We start from the raw sequence: 21,765 nt of genomic DNA on the forward strand, positions 1-21,765 counted from the left end.
TCCCCAGCTCTACCCCCATCACCCCCGTACCCACATCCCACCTTCCTAAACCCTTCCCTGAGCCCATGAAATGCCACGCCCTGCCAGTAATCTTCAGCAATCTTCTTGCTGGTCTCTGCCTGGAATAGTCCTACTCTCCTGTTAAAATGTAGCTCCAAACTCACCTCTTCCCTGAAGCCCTCCAAGACTCATTTCAGGTGTAGATTTACAAGCCAGTCTCCCTGAGAGCTAGTGACTAAGCCAGGTCATTCCTGCCCATATCAGGAATGTAGCAACTATCCAGTCCATTGATTTAGTCATCTAGTATTTACTGAGCAACTACTATATATCAGGTCTGTTCTAAACACTGAGGACAAAGCAGAGAAAAATCCTTCCCTGACCGAGTTTATGATCTAGCAGAGGGAAGGCAGAACATAAACAGGATAACTGAGCAAAATGTTTGCCTTATAGGATGTGAAATGTGCCACAGAGGGACTTTCCTGTGATCCAGTGATTAAGACTTCACACTGCCAGTGCAAGGGGTGAAGGCTCAATCTCTGGTCAGGGAACTAAGATCCCACATGGTCTGTGGCATGACCAAAAGATTAAAAAAAAAAAAAACCACAGGGAAAAATAAAACAGGGAATGAGCTGGGAGTTTCAAGAGGGGGCTCTGGTTCATAGGAGGGCAGTCAGGCAAGGGTCTCCTGAGGTGACATTGGAACAGACACCTGAAAGCTCACTCTTCGCACACGGTACTGTGACCTCAAAGTACTTTCTTCTCTAAAGTCTCGTTTTATGCTCACAACAGCTTACAGCAGGAAAAACTGTCAAAACCCTTAAATCTAAGTAATTGAGGTCTGCAGAATTTCCACACCATGAGGTTCAAGGATTTGCCAAGGTCTCACAATTACTTGGTGTCAGGACAGAAATCCAGATTTTCTTAGGATATAGCAAGCTACCAGTGTTTTTATTTAAAAAAAAAAACAAACAAAAAACCTAACCCCCATTTTTCCAAACATGCAGGACTGAGGCAGAGAGCTTGAGCAGAGCCTGCAAGCCCACCTGTCTCCTCAGGGTCAGTCTGAAGACCACACATGGGCCCTGCTAACTTGCGGGGCCACCTGGGCACCTGTCTGCCAAAGGCCCACCACCCCCACTTCATGAGCAGATTGCCCTGTCAGCCCATTTTGTGGACTGATGTTCACGTCTGCAAGCGTGAGTCCAAGTTCCTGTCCCCCGAGAAGCAATCCAAAATGTAATACCTTTGCCATGTTTCTTCTTTGCATTTCTTTGAAAGTCTGAACTTTGTTTGATCAAATGATAGGGACGGCCAAAAAACTTTGACAGCCAGTTGGAAATTTTTTCTCCGCAATCATATGTGTTTACCCTGACAAAAAAGAAAAAGGAAGGATGGTGAACGTTTTGTAGTATTCCTTTAAGTAACTGAAATAGCAAAATGTTATATAGTATAACATAACAGAACATAATAGAATATAATGAAGTCCCCAGCAATACAGACACCTAAAGTGACAGGTGTGCTTAGGAAGCTGCAGAGAAATTTCCAGGGCATGGGAAGCCCTGAGATTTGTGCTTTTCACAAAGTTTTCAGATCAAATTAAGTTTTAGAAATTTCTCTTTCTACCTCTCCTTTCACCTAATCTCGACCAGAAAACATGTGGAAGGCAAATTTTCTGACTATGGGTCCCGATCTTATGGTTCCCAGCCCATCTAATACCCCAACCAATTAAACCCCGCAAACACAAACATTATTAACTTCATAGTTCACTAGTGGTTCATATACTAGTAGAAGGCTTTTAAAATGCCAATGGCTTTTAGTGAACACAATAAAGCAGTCAGTGGGCACATTTGTGCTCAGGAAATCATGATACGCATAGTGCTGATCAGACAGCGTTTCCTTCTGCACTGCGAACAAGTCAGTCATGAAGGGATATGTCAAACACAAGCTACACACATCCAACCTGGACTCAAGCTGTTGGCACCTCTGGGTCACACTGGGATAACAAAGGGCTATGTACATGCTCAAGAAAGGTGGGAAGGTGATATTGTGAGGATGGTGCTCTACCCAATTGGGCATCGTGAACCCTGGCCGTGCTGGAGGCCCATGGGGTGAGCACACTCTGCACCCTCTTGCCAGTTCTTGTGCAGATTTAAACACTCATCAAAGCACATTTTCAATCAGAGTAATGAATTTTGGGTGAATATTTTGGAAAGTTACTATAGCAAATCTTCCATGGAGAGAAATACAGCCATTTCAGGGTGAAAGTGAAGTGAAAGTGAAAGTGTTAGTCACTCTATCGTGTCCGACTCTTTGAGACCCCATGGACTGTAGCCCACCAGGCTCCTCTGTCCATGGAATTTTCCAGGGAAGAATACTGGAGTGGGTTGCCATTCCCTTCTCCAGGGCATCTTCCTCATCCAGAGATTGAGCTCACAACTCTTGTACTACAAAGCAGATTCTGTACTGTCTGAGTCTGCAATTATTTATCCCTGGTTTCATGTAGCTGCATCTGAGAGGACTGGTGTTTTCTGGTCAATAAAGCCTTTTGGATAGCGTAAGCTCAGGCTTCTTATACTGGGAACCATGAGTGCTTGATATCATGAAAATGGACTTAGGTGCATCTTTCAAAGACCAGAGAGAATGTCTACAAAGTGAGGTTTCATTCTTCCCTTCCCTGAGAGTTTCACCTGCCACAGCCTCACCTGTCCGCACAGACTTTGCTTTGGCAAATACGAACTTGCTCACTGTTCTCCTCAAGAGGCACCTCTATAGGCTCCATCCCTAATGAACAAAGGTTAGAGACAAATTTATCATCATGCAAAAATAGAACAAGTATATGTTTTTAAAGTCCATCAGTCTCAAATATACAAGAATTAATGAGCTGGGCAATTGGTTGAGTCAAATAAGTGGCTGGGTCTTAGAAATCTCTTTATAAAAGAGATTCTCGTCATCATTGTCAGCACCAGCAGCAGCAGGTGGGCTGAGCAGCTTTCTCGTGGGAGACCCCGCACTGGAGCAGTCACATCCATAGTCCCTGCGATGCTGAAAATCCCTTTAAAGGTGTCTCTCCCTCTGGAGGACTCCACATCCTGATGTCATTGCTCTCTAAGCTACCTAGATCCTCTAGAAATAGACAGGCCGGCATAAAGGCTCACTCTGGAAAAAGGTCAGCATAGAGTGTCAATTCTCCTAGCTCCTAGGAGTCAGCATCAAATTGGATTCCTGAATCAGTCATCATTAGTGCTAAAAAAAAAAAAAAAAAACTGTTACCATGTCAGTGGAGTTGGGAAGTGATTCTTCTCTAAAAAGTTTTTATACACATTATACATACAAAGGAGCATATAACATATGTACATAAATTTAGAATAAAATATGCGGAAGAAACTAGAGGAAATTGATCCTGGGCCACTGAAGAGTGTAAGATTGTTGACAAAGGCTGGAACAGCTGAGGCATGCTGCCACTCTGCATGCCTTCTCATCCTTCATGAGTCATTAAAAATACAGGGAAAGGCATGAAGCCAAGACGCCTGAGTAGAATTCGTGGTGGCCCTTCTCTGTGGACGCCTCCTCTGTGGCCCACCTGTGCTGTCCAGCCATACAGATTCATGTTGATGTTTGGTAGAAACCAATACAACACTATAAAGCAATTATCCTTCAATTAAAAATAAGTAAATTTTGAAAAATTTACACACAAATGTTCATAGCAGCATTATTCCTAATAACCACAAGTGGAAACAATCTAAATATCCATCAACTGATAAGTGGATAAAAAAATAAGTATGCCTAATTGTTCAACAGTATGATGATCCTTAGAAACATTATGCTAAGCGAAAGAAGTCAGTCATATATTGTATGATCCCAATTACATGAAACATCCAGAAGAGGCAGATCCATAGATACAGAAAGTAGATTAGTAGTGACCAGGACTGGAGATGAGGTTGGGAATAGGAAGTGACTGCTAGTGGGTATGGGCTTTCTCATTTAGGATGATGACAAAGTGTTCTAAAGTTTATTGTGGTGATGATTGTAAATATACAAGAATAATAATAATTGAGTGGTACAGTTTAAATGAATACATTTTGTGGAATGTTATATAAATATTGATCAGGCTAGAAGAAATAAATAAAAAGGTGGAAAATGATATACTATTCAAACAATAACCGAATCAGAGCTCAATGGTAGGATTTGTAACAAAGAATTTCACACTTCAAACTTTGGAACAAAGAAAATTATGATGTATAAAGAGGAACATTGTTTAAAGAGGGACCAATTCACCAATAAGTCAATCATACTATGTGAAGCAAAAGCTAACAGAACTAAGGAGAAAGCAGACAAATCGATAATTACAGTTGAAGACTTCAACACTCTTTTTTCAGTCATTAACAGAACTAGTAGCAAGTGCATAAAAACCCAGCAGGTATATAGAAAAACAGCAATACTGATCAACAAAGTGGATATAACTGACATTTACAGAACACTCCACCCAACAACAGAATACACATTCTTCTCAAGTGTATATGGAACACTCATGACAATAAACCACATCCTTGGTTATAAGCCAAAACTTAACAAATTTTAATGAATTTAAAATCTACAAAGTAAGTACTCTCTTTTGGAGAGTTTATGGAATTAAACTAAAATCAATAACAGAATGAAAATAAGAACATCTCCAAATACATAGAAATTAACACACTTCTGTAATCGATGGGTCAAAATGAACATACAGAAAGCAAGTAAGTACATCAAAAGTTGCTTAACATCATCAGCCAGTAGGGAAACCAAATTAAAATCATGATGGGATGCCATTACACACCTATTAAAATAAATAAAACAAAACACTGACAAAAACTGACTGGATGTGGAGCAACTAGAACTCTCATACATTACTGGTGGAAATGAAAACAATACATTCCAGAAAATGGTCTGGAAGTTTCTTTTAAAAGTAAATTACCCTTACTATATGACCCTGCAATCAACTCTTAGTATTTATTCTAAAGAAATGAAAACTTCTGAGCACCCAAAAATCTGTACATGAAGATTAAAAGCAGCTCTATTCATAATTGCTCAGAACTAGAAATGACTCAGATGCCCTTCAGTAGATTAAAGGAGGACATACCACACTCTGGTAGGTCCATACAATGGAATAATGCTGCTGCTGCTTCTAAGTCGCTTCAGTCGTGTCCGACTCTGTGCAATCCCAGAGACGGCAGCCCGCCAGGCTCCCCCGTCCCTGGGATTCTCCAGGCAAGAACACTGGAGTGGGTGGCCATTTCCTTCTCCAATGCATAAAAGTGAAAAGTGAAAGTAAAGTCGCTCAGTCGCGTCCAGTTCTCTGCGACCCCATGGACTGCAGCCTACCAGGCTACTCAACAATAAAAAAAAAAAAGAATAAAGTACTGATTTGTACAATAACTTAGATGGGACTTAAAGGCATCATGCTGAGTGAAAGAAGCCAACATCAAAAGCTCACAGATTGTGTGTTTACATTTATATAACATCCTCAAACAAAAACTAACAGTGATAATTTTTCAAAGGGTAGAGATAGAGCTTTGACTGCCAGGTGTTAAGGATGGGGAAAAGAGAGACTGAAAAGAGATAGCATGAAGGAGTTTTCTGAGGTTTTGTTTCTTGTTGTCTATCTCGATTATGGGAGTGACTATTCAATTGTGTGCATGTGTAAAAATTCATACAGAGAACAAAAGGCCAAGAATGGCCAAGACAATTTGGAGGCATGAGGTAGAAGGACAAGCCCTATCGGTTATTATTGTCCAGTCACTCAGTCGTTTCCGACTCTTTGTGACCCCATGGACTGCAGCACGCCTGGCTTCCCTGTCCTTTACCATCTCCTGGAGCTTGCTCAAACTCATGTCCATCAAGTCAGTGATGCCATCCAACTATCTTATCCTCTGTCATCTCCTTCTCCTCCCGCCTTCAATCTTTCCCAGCATTAGGGTCTTTTCCAATGATTCGGCTTTTCCCATCAGGTCACCAAAGTATTGGAGCTTTAGCTTCAGCATCAGCCCTTCCAATGAATATTCTGAACTGATTTCCTTTAGGATTGACTGGTTGGATCTCCTTGCTGTCCAAGGGACTCTCAAGAGTCTTCTCCAAAATCACAGTTCAAATGCATCAATTCTTGGGCACTCAGCCTTCTTTGTGGTCCAACTCTCACATCTGAACATGACTACTAGAAAAACCATAGCTTCGACTATATGAACCTTTGTCATCAAAGTAATGTTTCTGTTTTTTAATATGCTATCTAGGTTTGTCACAGCTTTTCCTCCAAGGAGCAAGCATCTTTCAATTTCATGGCTGCAGTCACCATCTGCAGTGATTTTGGAGCCCAAGAAAATAAAATTTGTCATTGTTTCCATTTTTTCTCATCGATTTGCCATGAAGTGACGGGACCAGATGCCATGATCTTAGTTTTTTGAATGTTGAGTTTTAAGCCAGCTTTTTCACTCTCCTCTTTCACTTTCATCAAGAGGCTCTTTAGATCCTCTTTGCTTTCTGCCATTAGGGTAGTATCATCTGCACATTCGAGGTTATTGATATTTCTCCTGGCAATCTTGATTCCAGCTTGAGCTTCATCCAGTCTGGCATTTCACATGATGTACTGTGCATGTACGTTAAATAAGCAAAGTGACAAGAAAACAGCCTTGACATACTCCTTTCCCAGTTTTGAACCTGTCTATTGTTCCATGTCTGGTTCTAACTGTTGCTTCTTGACCTGCATACAGTTTTCTCAGGAGGCAGGTAAGGTGGTCTGGTATTCCCATCTCTTGAAAAAATTTTCCAAAGTTTGCTTTGATTCACACAATCAAAGGCTTTCAGTTCAGTTCAGTTCAGTCACTCAGTCGTGTCCAACTCTTTGCGAACCCATGAATCGCAGCACGCCAGGCCTCCCTGTCCATCACCAACTCCCGGACTTCACTCAGACTCGCATCCATCGAGTCAGTGATGCCATCCAGCCATCTCATCCTCTGCTGTCCCCTTCTCCTCCTGCCCCCAATCCCTCCCAGCATCAGAGTCTTTTCCAATGAATCAACTCTTCGCATGAGGTGGCCAAAGTACTGGAGTTTCAGCTTTAGCATTATTCCTTCCAAAGAAATCCCAGGGCTGATCTCCTTCAGAATGGACTGGTTGGATCTAGTGATTTATCATAGTCAATGAAGCAGAAGTAGATTATCAGTTACTAAGATTCAGTATATAGTTCTAGTAGTGACAGTGGCTCATTGGTTCAAGAAAAAATAAACCACTGAGACAGAATGGAACACCGACAGCCAAGAAACATGATCACTGAATCTATGGGAGTGGTATATATCACAAAAGTATAGCTATAAGTTAGGGGGGAAACTGGAATATTCTGTAAATGGTAGGTGGAATGCAGAAGGAGTGAGAGCACAGGGAAGCACATAGGGAATTTCCTCTATATCTGAAATGTTTTTATTTCTTACGGAGGCGGAGAAAGAGATGTGCAGAAGGGAGAAAGAAGGTGGGTAATAAGAGGAGAGAGAGAGGGGAGGAGGATGGAGACGAGGGGGAGAAATTGAAGCAAATGTGGCCAAACGCTAAGTTTGTTAAAATTGGATGATGTAAATGTGTTCAGTTCAGTTCAGTCACTCTGTCGTGTCCAACTCTTTGTGACCCCATGATCCACAGCACGCCAGGCCTCCCTGTCCATCACCAACTCCTGGAGTTCACCAAAACCATGTCCATTGAGTCGGTGATGCCATCCAACCATCTCATCCTCTGTCGTCCCCTTCTCCTCCTGCCCTCAATCTTTCCCAGCATCAGGGTCTTTTCAAATGGGTCAGCTCTTCACATCAGGTGGCCAAAGTACTGGAGTTTCAGCTTCAGCATCAGTCCTTCCAATGAGCACCCAGGACTGATCTCCTTTAGGATGGATCTCCTTGCAGTCCAAGGGATGCTCAAGAGTCTTCTCCAACAACAGTTCAAAAGTATCAATTCTTCAGCGCTCAGCTTTCTTTATAATCCAACTCTCACATCCACATGTGACTACTGGAAAAACCATAGCCTTGACTAGACAGAATTTTGTTGACAAAGTAATGTCTCTGCTTTTCAATATGCTGTCTAGGTTGGTCATAACTTTCCTTCCAAGGGGTAAGCGTCTTTTAATTTCATGGCTGAAATCACCATCTGCAGTGATTTTGGAACCCAGAAAAATAAAGTCAGCCACTGTTTCCACTGTTTCCCCATCTATTTGCCAGGAAGTGATGGGACCAGATGCCATGATCTTTTTCTGAATGTTGAGCTTTAAGCCAACTGTTTCACTCTCCTCTTTCACTTTCATCAAGAGGCTTTTTAGTTCCTCTTCACTTTCTGCCATAAGGGTGGTGTCATCTGCATATCTGAGGCTATTGATATTTCTCCCGGCAATCTTGATTCCAGCTTGTGCTTCTTCCAGTCCAGCATTTCTCATGATGTACTCTGCATAGAAGTTAAATAAGCAGGGTGACAATATACAGCCTTGACGTATTCCTTTTCCTATTTGGAACCAGTCAGTTGTTCCATGTCCAGTTCTAACCGTTGCTTCCTGACCTGCATATAGGTTTCTCAAGAGGCAGGTCAAGTGGTCTGGTATTCCCATCTCTTTCAGAATTTTCCACAGTTTGTGATCCACACAGTCAAAGGCTTTGGCACAGTCAATAAAGCAGAAAGAGATGTTTTTCTGGAACTCTCTTGCTTTTTCCATGATCCAGCGGATGTTGGCAATTTGATCTCTGGTTCCTCTGCCTTTTCTAAATCCAGCTTGAACATCTGGAAGTTCATGGTTCACGTATTCCTGAAGCCTGGCTTGGAGAATTTTAAGCATTACTTTACTAGTGTGTGAGATGAGTGCAATTGCGCGGTAGTTTGAGCATTCTTTGGCATTCCCCTTCTTCGGGATTGGAATGAAAACTGACCTTTTCCAGTCCTGTGGCCACTGCTGAGTTCATCCAAATTTGCTGGCATATTGAGTGCAGCACTTTCACAGCATCATCTTTCAGGATTTGAAATAGCTCAACTGGAATTCCATCACCTCCACTAGCTTTGTTCATAGTGATGCTTTCTAAGGCCCACTTGACTTCACATTCCAGGATGTCTGGCTCTAGATTAGTGATCACACCATCGTATTATGTGGGTCGTGAAGATCTTTTTTGTACAGTTCTTCTGTGTATTCTTGTCACCTCTTCTTAATATCTTCTGCTTCTGTTAGGTCCATACCATTTCTGTCCTTTATCGAGCCCATCTTTGCATGAAATGTTCCCTTGGTATCTCTAGTTTTCTTGAAGACATCTCTAGTCTTTCCCATTCTATTGTTTTCCTCTATTTCTTTGCATTGATCGCTGGGGAAGGCTTTCTTATCTCTCCTTGCTATTCTTTGGAACTCTGCATTCAGATGTTTATATCTCTCCTTTTCTCCTTTGCTTTTTGCCTCTCTTCTTTTCACAGCTATTTGTAAGGCCTCCCCAGACAGCCATTTTTCTTTTTTGCATTTCTTTTTCTTGGGGATGGTCTTGATCCCTGTCTCCTGTACAATGTCATGAACTTCCATCCATAGTTCATCAGGCACTCTATCAGATCTAGTCCCTTAAATCTATTTCTCATTTCCACTGTATAGTCATAAGGGATTTGATTTAGGTCATACCTGAATGGTCTAGTGGTTTTCTCCACTTTCTTCAATTTCAGTCTGAATTTGGCAATAAGGAGTTCATGATCTGAGCCACAGTCAGCTCCCAGTCTTGTTTTTATGGACTGTATAGAGCTTCTCCATCTTTGGCTCAAAGAATATAATCAATCTGATTTCGGTGTTGACCATCTGGTGATGTCTATGTGTAGAGTCTTCTCTTGTGTTGTTGGAAGAGGGTGTTTGCTATGAGCAATGTTTTCTCTTGGCAGAACTCTATTAGCCTTTTCCCTGCTTCATTCCGCATTCCAAGGCCAAATTTGCCTGTTACTCCAGGTGTTTCTTGACTTCCTATTTTGCATTCCAGCCCCCTATAATGAAAAGGACATCTTTTTTGGGTGTTAGCTCTAGAAGGTCTTGTAGGTCTTCATAGAACTGTTCAACTTCAGCCTTCTTCAGCATTACTGGTTGGAGCATAGACTTGGATTACCATATTGAATGGTTTGCCTTGGAAACGAACAGAGATCATTCTGTCGTTTTTGAGATTGCATCTTATTCACATTTGTGCTATCCAACGCTATAGCCACTACATGTATTAATTTAAATTAAATAAAATGTAAAATTTAGCTCCAGCATCCTGCACATTACACATACTCAGTAGCCACATCAGATTGATGGCTACCAAACAGCACGATGTAGATGCTGAACATTTCCATCATCACATAGCGGTCCACTGGACAGAGCTGGTCTACTGTCTATGTATTAGACTGTTCATAATAAAATCCACAAAGAAGAATTAAAGCTTGCAGAAGCTATGAAGAGTGAAGGAAATAAAACTAATGTAAGTGAAAGGACTACATATAATTTCAAACTCAACACCTCTTTACTTTCTGATTGGACGGTCAGATCTTTACCTTTTCCCAGAAATATCCTCCAAACACACACAAAACAAACAAACAAAACACAAGAGGAACAAACTTCCTATTGTCTCTTCTATACATCATCTCACTCCCTTTTGGAATATTTTAATATTTAGTGGAGGAAAAGTCACGATTTCATTTTATGAGAATAAAGCTACTCTTGACAACTACTCTGTAAAAGTGAACCCTGTTTTCAGACCTTGGGCTTTGATGACCATGATCCTCCGCTGCAGGTCAATGAAGGGCTGGATCAGGCAGAGCCGGGGCTCCTGTTTCTGACTCAGGCAAATGCCATTGTGATTCACAACCATCCAGCTTCGGTCATACAGCAGTCCTTGACTTCCTAGAGGCCACCTGGTCACCTAAAAAAAAAAAGTCAGTGTATTTTAAGCCAGCGCTCCTCACAAATGATCTTCTCATTTATTGCACAGGGATTGCACAGATGCACATGGGCTTCAGGAATTCAGCACAGACTCCTGAAGGACGAAAGGGTGGAAGAGAAGGAAACAAAGAAGACAGGGACTTTCCTGGTGCCCTTGTGGTTAAGAGTCCACCTTGAAATGCAAGAGATGCAGGCACGATCCCTGGGGAAGGAACGAAGATCCCACGTGCCTCGGAATGGCTCAGCCCCTGCACCTCAACTACTGAACCCTCGCTCTGGAGCCTTCATGCCACAACGTGAGTGCCTGTGAACCACAATTACGGGGCCTGAGCACCTGCCAGGAGTAGAGTCCACGTGTGTGTGTGCTCAGTCATGCCCAACTCTTTAAGACCCCATGGACTGTAACCTGCCAGGCTCCTCTATCCATAGAACTCCCCAGGCAAGAATACTGGAGTGGCTTGACATTTCCTTCTCCGGGGGATCTTCCTGACCTGGGAATTGAACCCGTGTCTCTTGTGTCTCCTGCATTGGCAGGTGGGTTCTTTACCACGAGTGCCACCTGGGAAGCCCAGGGGCTGCAACCAAAGATGCCACATCACACAGCAGAGAACTCGTGTGCCTCAACTAAAACCTGATGCAGCCAAAGAAACAAACATTTAAATAAGAGGACAATGCAAAGGAGACTATGGGATCAAGGGACCTTCCATTTAGCCTCCAGATCCAGTTCCATCCTTGTCCACTACAGTGTGCCTTTTGAGTGGGTAACACGTGTGCCTAGCAGGGACATGGGGAGCAGGCCTCTGCCCACCCTGTGCCCTCTCCCCACAGGTCTCTGCTGCTCCCACTTTCTGTGTGTCCTTCCACACTGGTGGATGCCTGAGCAGGCATATCCTCGTAATATAGACTTGTTTCTTGCACAAATGGTGGCTCCACTGAAATGGTCACTGAGCTGATCCATCTTAAGTGTATAAAATATGTATATTCCTCAATGCTTCATATTTCTACAAAATTAAAATACAAATTATGGCCAGTGCCCAGATCTTGCACTTAATACCATTCTCCAATAAAAACAACCAGGACTTCTTGAAGAAACAGTTTACTCTAGGGCTGCGTCAGGAAATATACAACAGCGATTAACACATATATACACAGTATTGGATTATAACCTAAAATATAAATTAAATACCCATGAGTCCATACTGATATAAACAAATGATTAAATAGAAAGGTCAACTCTCTCATATAGAAGAAGTCCGAATTATTGATGTAGATGGCCCCCTCTCAAGAAGGTAGAGCATAACTCCTTACCCACTAAGTGTGGGCTACCCTTAGTCACTTGCCTCTAAAGGGCACAGTATGGGAATGAGCGGAGGGGGAACTGACAGTGAAGAATGCTGGCAAACACTATGAGACCCAGGTTAACATCAGTAGTGATAAGCCACAATGATACTATATACCCTGACATGATACGATGAGAACTTTATCTCTGTGGTCCTCCTGCCGTAAAACCCCAAACCCCAGTCTAATCCCCAGAAAGACATCAGGCAAAAACAAACTGATGGATATTCTAATAAATACCTGACCAGTATTCCTTAACACAATCAAGGTGCTGAAAACAGGGAAAGTCTAAGAAACTGGTACAACCCCAGAGGAGCCTAAGGAGACATGAGAGCTAAATGTAAAGTGGTGTTCTGGATGAGATCCAGAACACAAAAAGCACATTAGGGGAAAAATAATGAAATATCAATAGTGCGAGACCAGGTCTTTGCAGTTTTGTCCACAGGTTACACCCACTGTTTTCAGCACTGCCTGCTCTTTGTTAAAGAAGGGTGTACACCACCCACTGCTTTTGAAATAGTATTGTGATTAAGAGACCAACATTCTTGCACAACTGTGCAAGAATCAATTTCACCCTTCTGTTTTCCTCTGAGCACCCAAGTTAACCACCCAAAGGAGTCTGAAAACTTCCAATCGGGGGTAATGATGAAAAGGAAGAATATTTAATTGGGGGCACTTTGGGGTGGGTTCTCGAGGGAGGGACCTCAGTGAAGACGGAGGCTTCAGGGGGAGGAAGTGAAGGAGAGGAGCTTCCGGCCTGGGGTGAGCACGGCGCAGATATCTAGGAGGAACAATGTGAAGGGAAACTGCTCCTCCAGCCAGGGGAGCCCTGTACCCAAGAAGCAGAAACGCGGTGCAGCGGGGGGTGGGGTGGGGTCGGCACTTTGAGGACTGACAAGCCTTGCGCTTACATCTCACCTCCGACAGTTATCATCGGCTTTGGATAACTTATCACCCTCCTGAGCCTTGGCTCTGTCATGTATTATATAAAATGGACATTATTGTCCTTGGATTAGGTGAAAACCAAAACAGTGCATAAAATGTAAAGCAACTGAATGTAACAGGTGACCCACAGATGTCAATCCCTTTACTCTGCCCTTCACTTGCCTTGTGTATCAGACATCCTCTCCCCACAGACCATGGCTGCTCCTTCTGGCAGAGCCCTCGAGTTCAGCAATATTAGGGGCCAAGCCCAGAATCCACCACTAAGTCACTATTTCTTTCAGAAAACATGTTTTGAATTACAAATAACTTTTTAGAAGACAATCTATTATTGGGTGGCATTTGTCCATGGATCTTTCATTTCTGCATGTCTGTTTTAACAAGCAGAAGCACAAACTGTCCTCTGTTCCAGACTCTCCTGTCGAGGATGTTTGTATAGCGAACAACCCTCTGGAGTAGAGGGCAAGTTTGCTCACAGCCCAGTATCACAAGCATATCAGCGCCTCCCTGACTGAGGACTACACAGCTTGGCTGGCATCCTATTATGAAAGAGGTTTCCTGCATTAAGGGGATCCCAAATATGAGCAGAACATCCACCTGGGCCCCTCTGCACCCTTTCTTGGGGCTTGGGGGGAAAGAAAAGCAACACAAACATGAAGCTCTTGCTACCTGCAGACTGTGAATAACAGCCTTTTATCTCTGACCCAAGAATCTCATCTTCCCCCGCCCCCCAGCATGCGAGATCCTAAAGCTGCATCCCCCGCTTTGGAAATGCAGAGTCTTCACCTCTGGACCACCAGGGAAGCCCCATGGAATCTCATGTCTCTTGTCGCATCCAAGACGCTGAGGCAGGCTGGGTTGTGAGCTTGCTAGGAGGGCAAAGTCTCGGGCCCGTCGCTGTTCCTTACACCCACGTGTTGGAACATGTCTATCATTGTCTATCCTTTGATTTGCCACCTAAACACTGAATTTACTGGCTTCCATCTTCCTTCCTCCTCTTTGTCGGGGGCAAGCTTTCAGCCACCATGTCTGTGTTGGCATGTGAAGGGTAAGCTTTTTAGCTGTCGCAGCTGGGGGCTGGGTTACAGAAGGATCTGAGCAAATAAGTATTCACTGAGGGCAATGGGAGCCAGGTTTCTCACAGGATTTACAAGTGCAGGGGATGGCTAAATAAACCCTGTGGTGTTGGATTGGAATTGGAGATATCAGTGTGAAATCATGACTGTGAATGGATAGACAGATAAATGATAGGTAGACAGACAGACAGAGAGATAGATATGTGCGTGTGTGTGTGTGTGCGTGTGTGTGTGTGTGTTGTAAAGTGTCTGCTTCCCTCCTGAGATACTGCCCTCCCTAGGGAAAGGAATCATTTCCATTTTGTTCATCACCACACACAGGTGCAGGCTCAGCAGGTGGCAAGCACTCAGTGTATAGTTTCCGAATGAGCAGACAGACGGAAGACTTTTAGCAAAATATGAAACCTTACTGAGTCTCAGTGTCTTCATCTGTAAAATGGGTCACTGATTCCTGCTGTGTTTCTGTGTGCAGCACGGCTGTTCTACAGGACATGACTCATCTGAGAAAATACAGTCCTGATACTCCTCACCTGCCTGCATTCAGGAGTGGAGAAGAACTTGCTTGTTCATGGTCTCAGACTGGAGGACAGTCTCCTTCAGCATGGACTAGCCAATGAGGAGCTAGGGAGCCTGTGATCCCAGAGGCTCAGGAGGGTGGGACCTCACCTGGGACTTGGGACACACACATATCATAGAAAGACAGTCTTATAGGAAGTTCGGCCACTGCAGGAGGGGTCGGGGCCAGCTGGCCAACCAAGGCAAGCACTCCCGTCTCCCAGGTAGGGTGACTGCCAGGCCAGCCTGTTTGCAGACATTATGTAGTTCACCTCCACAGGGAGAGCTAAGCAGACAGATTCAGGACAGTGTGGACCCAAGGAGTCAGCAGACCCGGGTTCAAATCCTTTCCCTATCATTTATTAGGGGGTCATGACCTGGGCAGAGTGCTTAACCTCAATAGCCCCTAGGCTCCATATCTATACAATAGGGATGATATTACCTAGCACCTCATATTATTGTTTTGAAGATCAAATGAACCAAAGTATGTAAAATGCTTCTGCATGAAAGTTACATCCATAACTATCAACAGTAACTAGGCAGTCACACCCAGAAACAGGGTCCTCTCGGGGATTCCCGTTTGCAGAGTCATGGTCAAAAGTCAGCTCAAACCAAGAAAGACAGAATGAGGACTTCTCTGGTGGAGCAGTGGATAAGAATCTGCTACCAACCTGGGGTACACGGCTTTGATCCCTGGTCCGAGAAAATCCCACATGCTGCAAAGCCACTAAGCCCATGGGTCACAACTACTGAGTCTGTGCTCCAGAGCCTGGGAACTGCAACCACTGAGCCTGTGTACTGCAGGTACTGAAGTTTTGTTTTCTGCATGCTTCCCTTCACTTCCTGAACTTTTTTCTTTACTTTATCAAAAAATATTATAAAATAAACACAAAAGAAGCAATCTCTTTAGCTGCCACTGAAACCCTTACCTCAAATGCTGCACAGGACTTGATTGGGTAGAGGTAAAGGTTGGTGACGACATGTGACCTGAGGTCCCCATCTGGGACGTCAGCAGCGTTCTCTAAAGTGGTCTGCTGGGGTCCGGTGGCCTCCAGCAGGGGCGGACACAGATCCTCTGCGTTGAAAGCGGTGGGCGAGTTGTTCCAAACCCCGGAGTGTGGGGAAGCGTCTTCTTGAGGTGAGGGGCTACCTCTGACCCGGGTGGCAGGCACGGCGTTCTGAGCCTCGCTGTCTCCGGGTGGGGCTCCAGCCTCCCCCGGGGTGGCCAGAGGGAGAGGCTGGCCATGAGACGGGCGCAGTTGGGTTGCTATGATGAACCTGAGGAAGGCCTGGGCATCCTCAAGCGTAGACATGTATCCAAAAGAAATCCTCACACAGCCCGTCGTCTGCCCATCTATGAGGTCCACATCATCTCCGCAGACATGACCAGCCTAGGAGAAAGAAACAAGTCAGCCAGAGTGGTCCTCACGATGGACCAGAAACCATTCTGTAAAACAACGTTTGTTGATAATAGAAGATAAAATTAATCCAGGAAAACAGAGCTGCAACACCAAGAAGAGCTGCGTGCCTCAGGCATAATTCCACAAACCCGGGGCCCTGACTCCCCGTCCAGCATCACGTGGCTCACTGTGAGTGGGGATCTATACTAATCCCATGGGGCCATTAAAAAGTTTAAAAGACACAACATTGTAAACCAACTATATTTCAATATAAATAAATAAATAAATTTTTTTTTTTAAGTTTAAAAGCAATTGTTCACGTAAAGCATTTACCAGAGCCATATACACAATGCTGACCCACAGCGGCAGCAAAAGACAGACTGAAGTTTCAGAAGCACAGATGGATCAGCTCTTTGGTCTACCCAGGGCTGAAGGGGGAGGAGAGCTTGCTGGCCATACCTTTTAGACTCTCTCGGGATCAAAGGGAGGCCTGTATCCTTTGCAGCTGCCTTTTGACAAAAGAGCAAGACAGAGATGCTGCCCCAAGGAATGACTGGCCCAAGCCCATAATGAGAGCCAAAGGCAGCACTAAGTGCCTGGCCGGGAGGTGGGGAAAGAAAAGCAAGAAGTCCCCAAGCCTCTCCAAGCCCCGCTGCCTGGCATTGATCACCGCTCCAGCGGTCTACCACCCCAGAGCTGAACCCAAGTCAGATACCCAAAGAGATGGGTCCACGGCATTCCTCAGGTTCAATAACATACCTGGAATTGCCTTCATCTGTGTTCTAAGACTCCCTCTCTCTTTTTAAGCAGAACACAGCTCATGGTTGGTTGGGATCTAATATATTCATTACTTAGTGGCAGCCAAAAGAAACAATTTATAAACTATTCTGATATAAATAAGGCCTTCTGTCACTCGAACTAGTTTTATGAAATGGTTCAAACTAAAATGTACCTTGGGAAGTGGCAGGAAGGGTGGGGACCTGAGAAACGCAGAATGCCCGCTGGAAAAGTTCCTCTCCTCACTCTGCCAAAGGATGAGCGACTTCTTAGCTTGCAGATTCCACTCTGGCAGGACTAAACTAGTTAAGGAGCACATTTTCACATTGGCTTGTCCCCTGTTAAAAGTCATCTTCTGAATTAAAAAAAAAAGTCCTCTACTGCCTTTAAATTTTTGCCCTCAAACTAAAAAACGCCCGGCATGCAGGCACTATCTTGAAGCGTTTTCTAATTTTGTTGACCCTTTTTTCTTTGCACGTTCACAGGGTGGGCTCAGAGAAATGAACCCAAAGACCAGCCCCCACTCCAGACACGGGTCCAGCCTCTGGCGAAGATGAGGCATTAGCACTGGGTCTTGCTGGCAGCGTTCGGGCCACAGGGTCCAGTACCAACCTGAAGATGCTTCTTCACCATCTCATCGCTTATCCCCAGGTGCCTCTGGCAGGCCCCGGTGTTACAGAAGCAGCCGGTTCGCACATGGATGTTGTGAAGGCTGGCCATTTTATCCACCTGTGGGTTTAATATGACACAGAACTAGGGTTAGGAGTGTCCGGTTCTACTCTGACTGCCTGGACTGAAGAGTTTCAGGTTCCGTATTTGGGTCTCTCTTTCCTAACAGTAAAATGAAATTATGAGCTCGGAATTTTTCTCTAAAGTGCTATGATCCATCGTGGGTTTTATAAATACATTTTATAAAATATTACTGATAATTAAAGCTTATCCAGTTGGTAATAGATATATGCCTGCGAAAAGTGAAAAATTATTACACCAAATTCCAAGTTGAGAGCTCACATTTAAAATAATCTGATTTCTTAAATGAACTGAAAATCTGTATAGACATTTTTCCAAAGTAGATATACAAATGCCAACAGGTACATGAACACATGCTCAACATCACTAGTCATTAGCAAAATCTAAGTTAAAACTAAAATAAGATACCACCTCTCAAATATCTAGTATCTAGCATGTAATGTCACGCCTGTTAGACAGGCTATCATCAGAAAGACAACAAATAACAAGAGTTGGGGAGAACATGGAGAAAAGGGAACCCTGTTGGTGGGAATGGGCACAGCAACTATGGAAAACTGTACAGGAATCCTTCAGAAAATTTAAAGTAGAACTAATTGCTGTATTTACCTGAAGGCAATGAAATCATTGTCTTGAAAAGAGATCTGTACCCCCATGTTTACTGCCGACATGAAAACAATTTAAGCATCCATCAAAGGATTCATGGATAAAGAAAATGTGATGTGTTTAAACACACAGTGAAATATTGTTCAGCTATAAAAAAAGGAAACCCTGCCATTTGTGACGAGGATGGCCCTTGAGGGCATTCTGCTCAGTCATAATGAAATATGCGAAGACGTAAGTCAGACAAAGACAAATACTGTATGATCACACACATGGAACCAAATGAAAATTCTGAGAACAGATCAGTGATTGCCAGGGGCAAGGGAGGGTGGGGTGTGGTGAAGGCGGTCAAAAGATACAAGATAGATATCTACCTTATGTACAGATAGATAAGTCCTGGGGTTATAACATACAGCATGGTGACTATAGTTAACAATAATGTATTATATACTTGAAAATTGCTAAGAGAGTAAATCTTAAAAGTTGTCGTCACAAGAAAAAAAATTTTTATAACCATATGTGGTGATAGATGTTAACTAAACTTGTAGAAATCATTTCCCAGTGTATACATATATAGAATTACTGTGTTGTACACCTAAAACTAACACAATGTTATACATCAATTTGACCTCACTTGTTAAAAAAAAGAATTTTAAGGAATTAATTTTTGAAAAACAGACCCCACAGGTTTCAAGTGAAATTCACAAGAATAAAATCTGAGTATGGCGGGGACATGGGGCAGCTCCTCAGTGCCCTTAGGCAAGACAGAGCAGGACCATCTGCCCTGATCCCAGAGTGGGCCTTAGCAGAGCTACCACTCACAGGAGCCCTGCCTCGGCTCCCAGCCCAGACTGCAAACATTACTGTGTTGACACCGCATGTTACTGATTTGCTTTTCATAATATCCTAGACTTTGGGTTCCATCACAGAACTGCAATTCAATCCAGAAGTTCCAAGTCTTTTTCTTCTCCTCTGGAAGCTGGACAGGTGATTCTTGCTCACAAGGCTCAAAGGTGAGCTGGCACGAGGGATGTTTGTGCCAGTTCCTCTGTTTGTGGGTCCAGGGTTCCATTCCCCCAAAGGCCTGGGGGCCCAGTGAGGGTCCTTAGCCCTGGTGACTCAAGCTAAACCCAGGGAAGTCCTCTAATTGCATTTGAGGAAACAAACACAGCTGCCCAGCTGGGGAAGGCTTGGAGACTTTCCTTCCTGGGAAGAACGTGTCAGACACAGGTCACCACGCACAGGGTCTGCATGCTGCCCTGCTGGGTGGGCACAACAGCGGTGCCTCCCACACGCCTTTGTGGAGACACACTGTCGGCACTTTAGCCATCGCCCCTGGACTGTCAGAGTGTGAAGAAGCCATTTCTGCTGATGAAACCCAGGGATTTCCTGCTGTCTGTGGTGAGGCCTGGCGGCCCCACTGGGTCTGGCCAACTCCACCTCCAGGGTCAGGTGACCTCCCCTCAAGGGACAGCCCCTAGGAAAGAGCCTCCCTTCCCAACCCCAGCTCCCGCCAAGCTGAATTATAAGTCTCCCACACTCACCCCTCTCCCAGATATGCACTATTCCAGCTACCACAGCCACAAAATAAGCCACCCAGACATTGTGGCATAAAACAACAACCATTGTATTGTGCTCATGGCTACAGGGGGTCAGATATTCAGAAAGGGCCCAGAGATGGCTGATCTCATTTGGCAAGACTAGAAGGCTGGGAGTGACATGCCTGGGGGCTGGGAGTGACATGCCTGGGGTTAGAATTCCCTCGAGGTTCATTTTCTCAAAGACGGGTCTGGCCTCGCTCAAACCAGGACAGTCACCAGCAGGTTTGCTTCCGGCTTCCTCACAGCAGGGCTGCTGAGGGTATGCCTCCTTCCACAGTAACTTGAGGCTGCAACAGTGAATGCCCCAGGAAGCAATGCTGACGCTGCACGGGGCTTTTCTGGCCTAGCCTCCAAAGCCAAGCAGTGTCACCTTTGGAGGCGTGCCGTTGAATATGAGTGAGTCACAGACCCGCCAAGGTTCAAGGGAAAAAGACAGGGGCCCCACTTAGAAGAGCATGTGGGTGGAAGAGGCTGTTTTGGCCACAGTTGCCCTTCATTCTACTTTCTCATCACAACTTCATCTTTTCTCACCCTGAGACCTTTGGAATCCCACAGAGGCTTGGCCAGTGCCCAGCCAGGTGAAGGAACTGGCTGCTGGACCAGGATGAGAGCTATATTCACAGTACAATGGGGCACTTGCTTCATGCCAGCCCGACACTAAGGAGCTATATACTGTATCTCATTCAATCCTCATGACAAACTGTCATCAGGGTACATTCTTATCCCATTTCGCAGAGACTTGGGGAGCTTACATTACCTTACCCAAGCTCAGAGAGCCAGTGCAAGGCAGCCTGACTCTGAACCCACCCACTTAAAAACTGGGTAGACTGACTTCCACCAAGGGGGAAATGAAATGAGGAGGTGCCTGTGTTTGTTCAGTCACTCAGTCATGTCTGACTTTCTGCGACCCTATGAGTTGCAGCATGCCAGGCTTCCCTGTCCATTACCAGCTCTCAGAGCTTGCTCAAACTCATGTCCATGAGTCACTGATGCCATCCAATGAGGCATCACTGAAATGAGGAGGCCTGGATATCAAAAACAGGTACCCAAAAGCTTCTCACAGAAGGCTCAATTCCTTCACAAATCCCCTGAAAAAGAGACAATCAGACCCAGCCATGCTGCCATGTAATGTTTCCAAAGACCCTCCAAATCTCTGTGGAATCCCCACATGTGACAAAGACCAGGCAAACCCAGGGTTCTCCTGAGCTGACTCAGCTGGCCATGCCCCAGCCATGACCTCCACTCATGGGATGAGCTTCCTCTATAGACGCACAAGGGAGAAACCCCTGTGTGAGACCTCAGGGAATGAGCGTCCCAGTGAAGTCAGGTAGACACCAAGATGGGCAGCTCCTTCTTCTTGGGGAGATCTTCCTCTTTGCTTCTCTGGGCAAATGGGTGATTCTTTCACCATTCTGCCTGGAACTGATTCCTCACCCCAACCCAAGTACAAAGGCTCCTCTATGTCCCCTGCCTCTTGTTTGCAGAAAAAACTGAAATCTCCCAGGCCTCCAAGAGTCACAAAAGACCAGGCTCGAGCAGTCAACAAGTAGGACAGTCACAGACTCAGTGTTTGATGAAAGAATTGGAATTAACACTGCTGCTCATAATAATCTATAACTTTGTCGGCATTAGAATAACTGTAGCTTGCTCTGCCCACATAGGCAAGCTGGCAACTAAAATGGTCACCAAAGAGACGTCCACCCACGTGGACATCTTTCACTCTAAGACTGAGACACCCTTTCTCAGTGTGAAACAGTTACAGAAGACAGACTTTCGTCCTTATTCCCATAGAT

The 21,765-nt window shown here is 44.5% G+C and overlaps 1 protein-coding gene across 2 annotated transcripts in view; it reads right to left on the minus strand.

Moving 5' to 3' along the window:
- The window catches only part of MOCOS (molybdenum cofactor sulfurase), a 57,969-nt gene that overhangs the window by 16,182 nt on the left and 20,022 nt on the right, over nt 1-21,765 (minus strand). For both annotated transcript variants that reach the window (XM_018039418.1, XM_018039416.1), the window contains exons 7-11: nt 17,634-17,750; nt 15,774-16,235; nt 10,751-10,913; nt 2,703-2,781; nt 1,244-1,368 (exon numbers count right to left, since the gene is read on the minus strand). In XM_018039418.1, coding sequence (XP_017894907.1) covers nt 1,244-1,368; nt 2,703-2,781; nt 10,751-10,913; nt 15,774-16,235; nt 17,634-17,750 — 946 coding nt within the window. The remainder of the gene's footprint in view (nt 1-1,243; nt 1,369-2,702; nt 2,782-10,750; nt 10,914-15,773; nt 16,236-17,633; nt 17,751-21,765) is intronic.

This window comes from Capra hircus, chromosome 24 (genome assembly GCF_001704415.2).
Source record: "Capra hircus breed San Clemente chromosome 24, ASM170441v1, whole genome shotgun sequence".
In the NCBI taxonomy this organism is placed as follows: Eukaryota; Metazoa; Chordata; class Mammalia; order Artiodactyla; family Bovidae; genus Capra; species Capra hircus.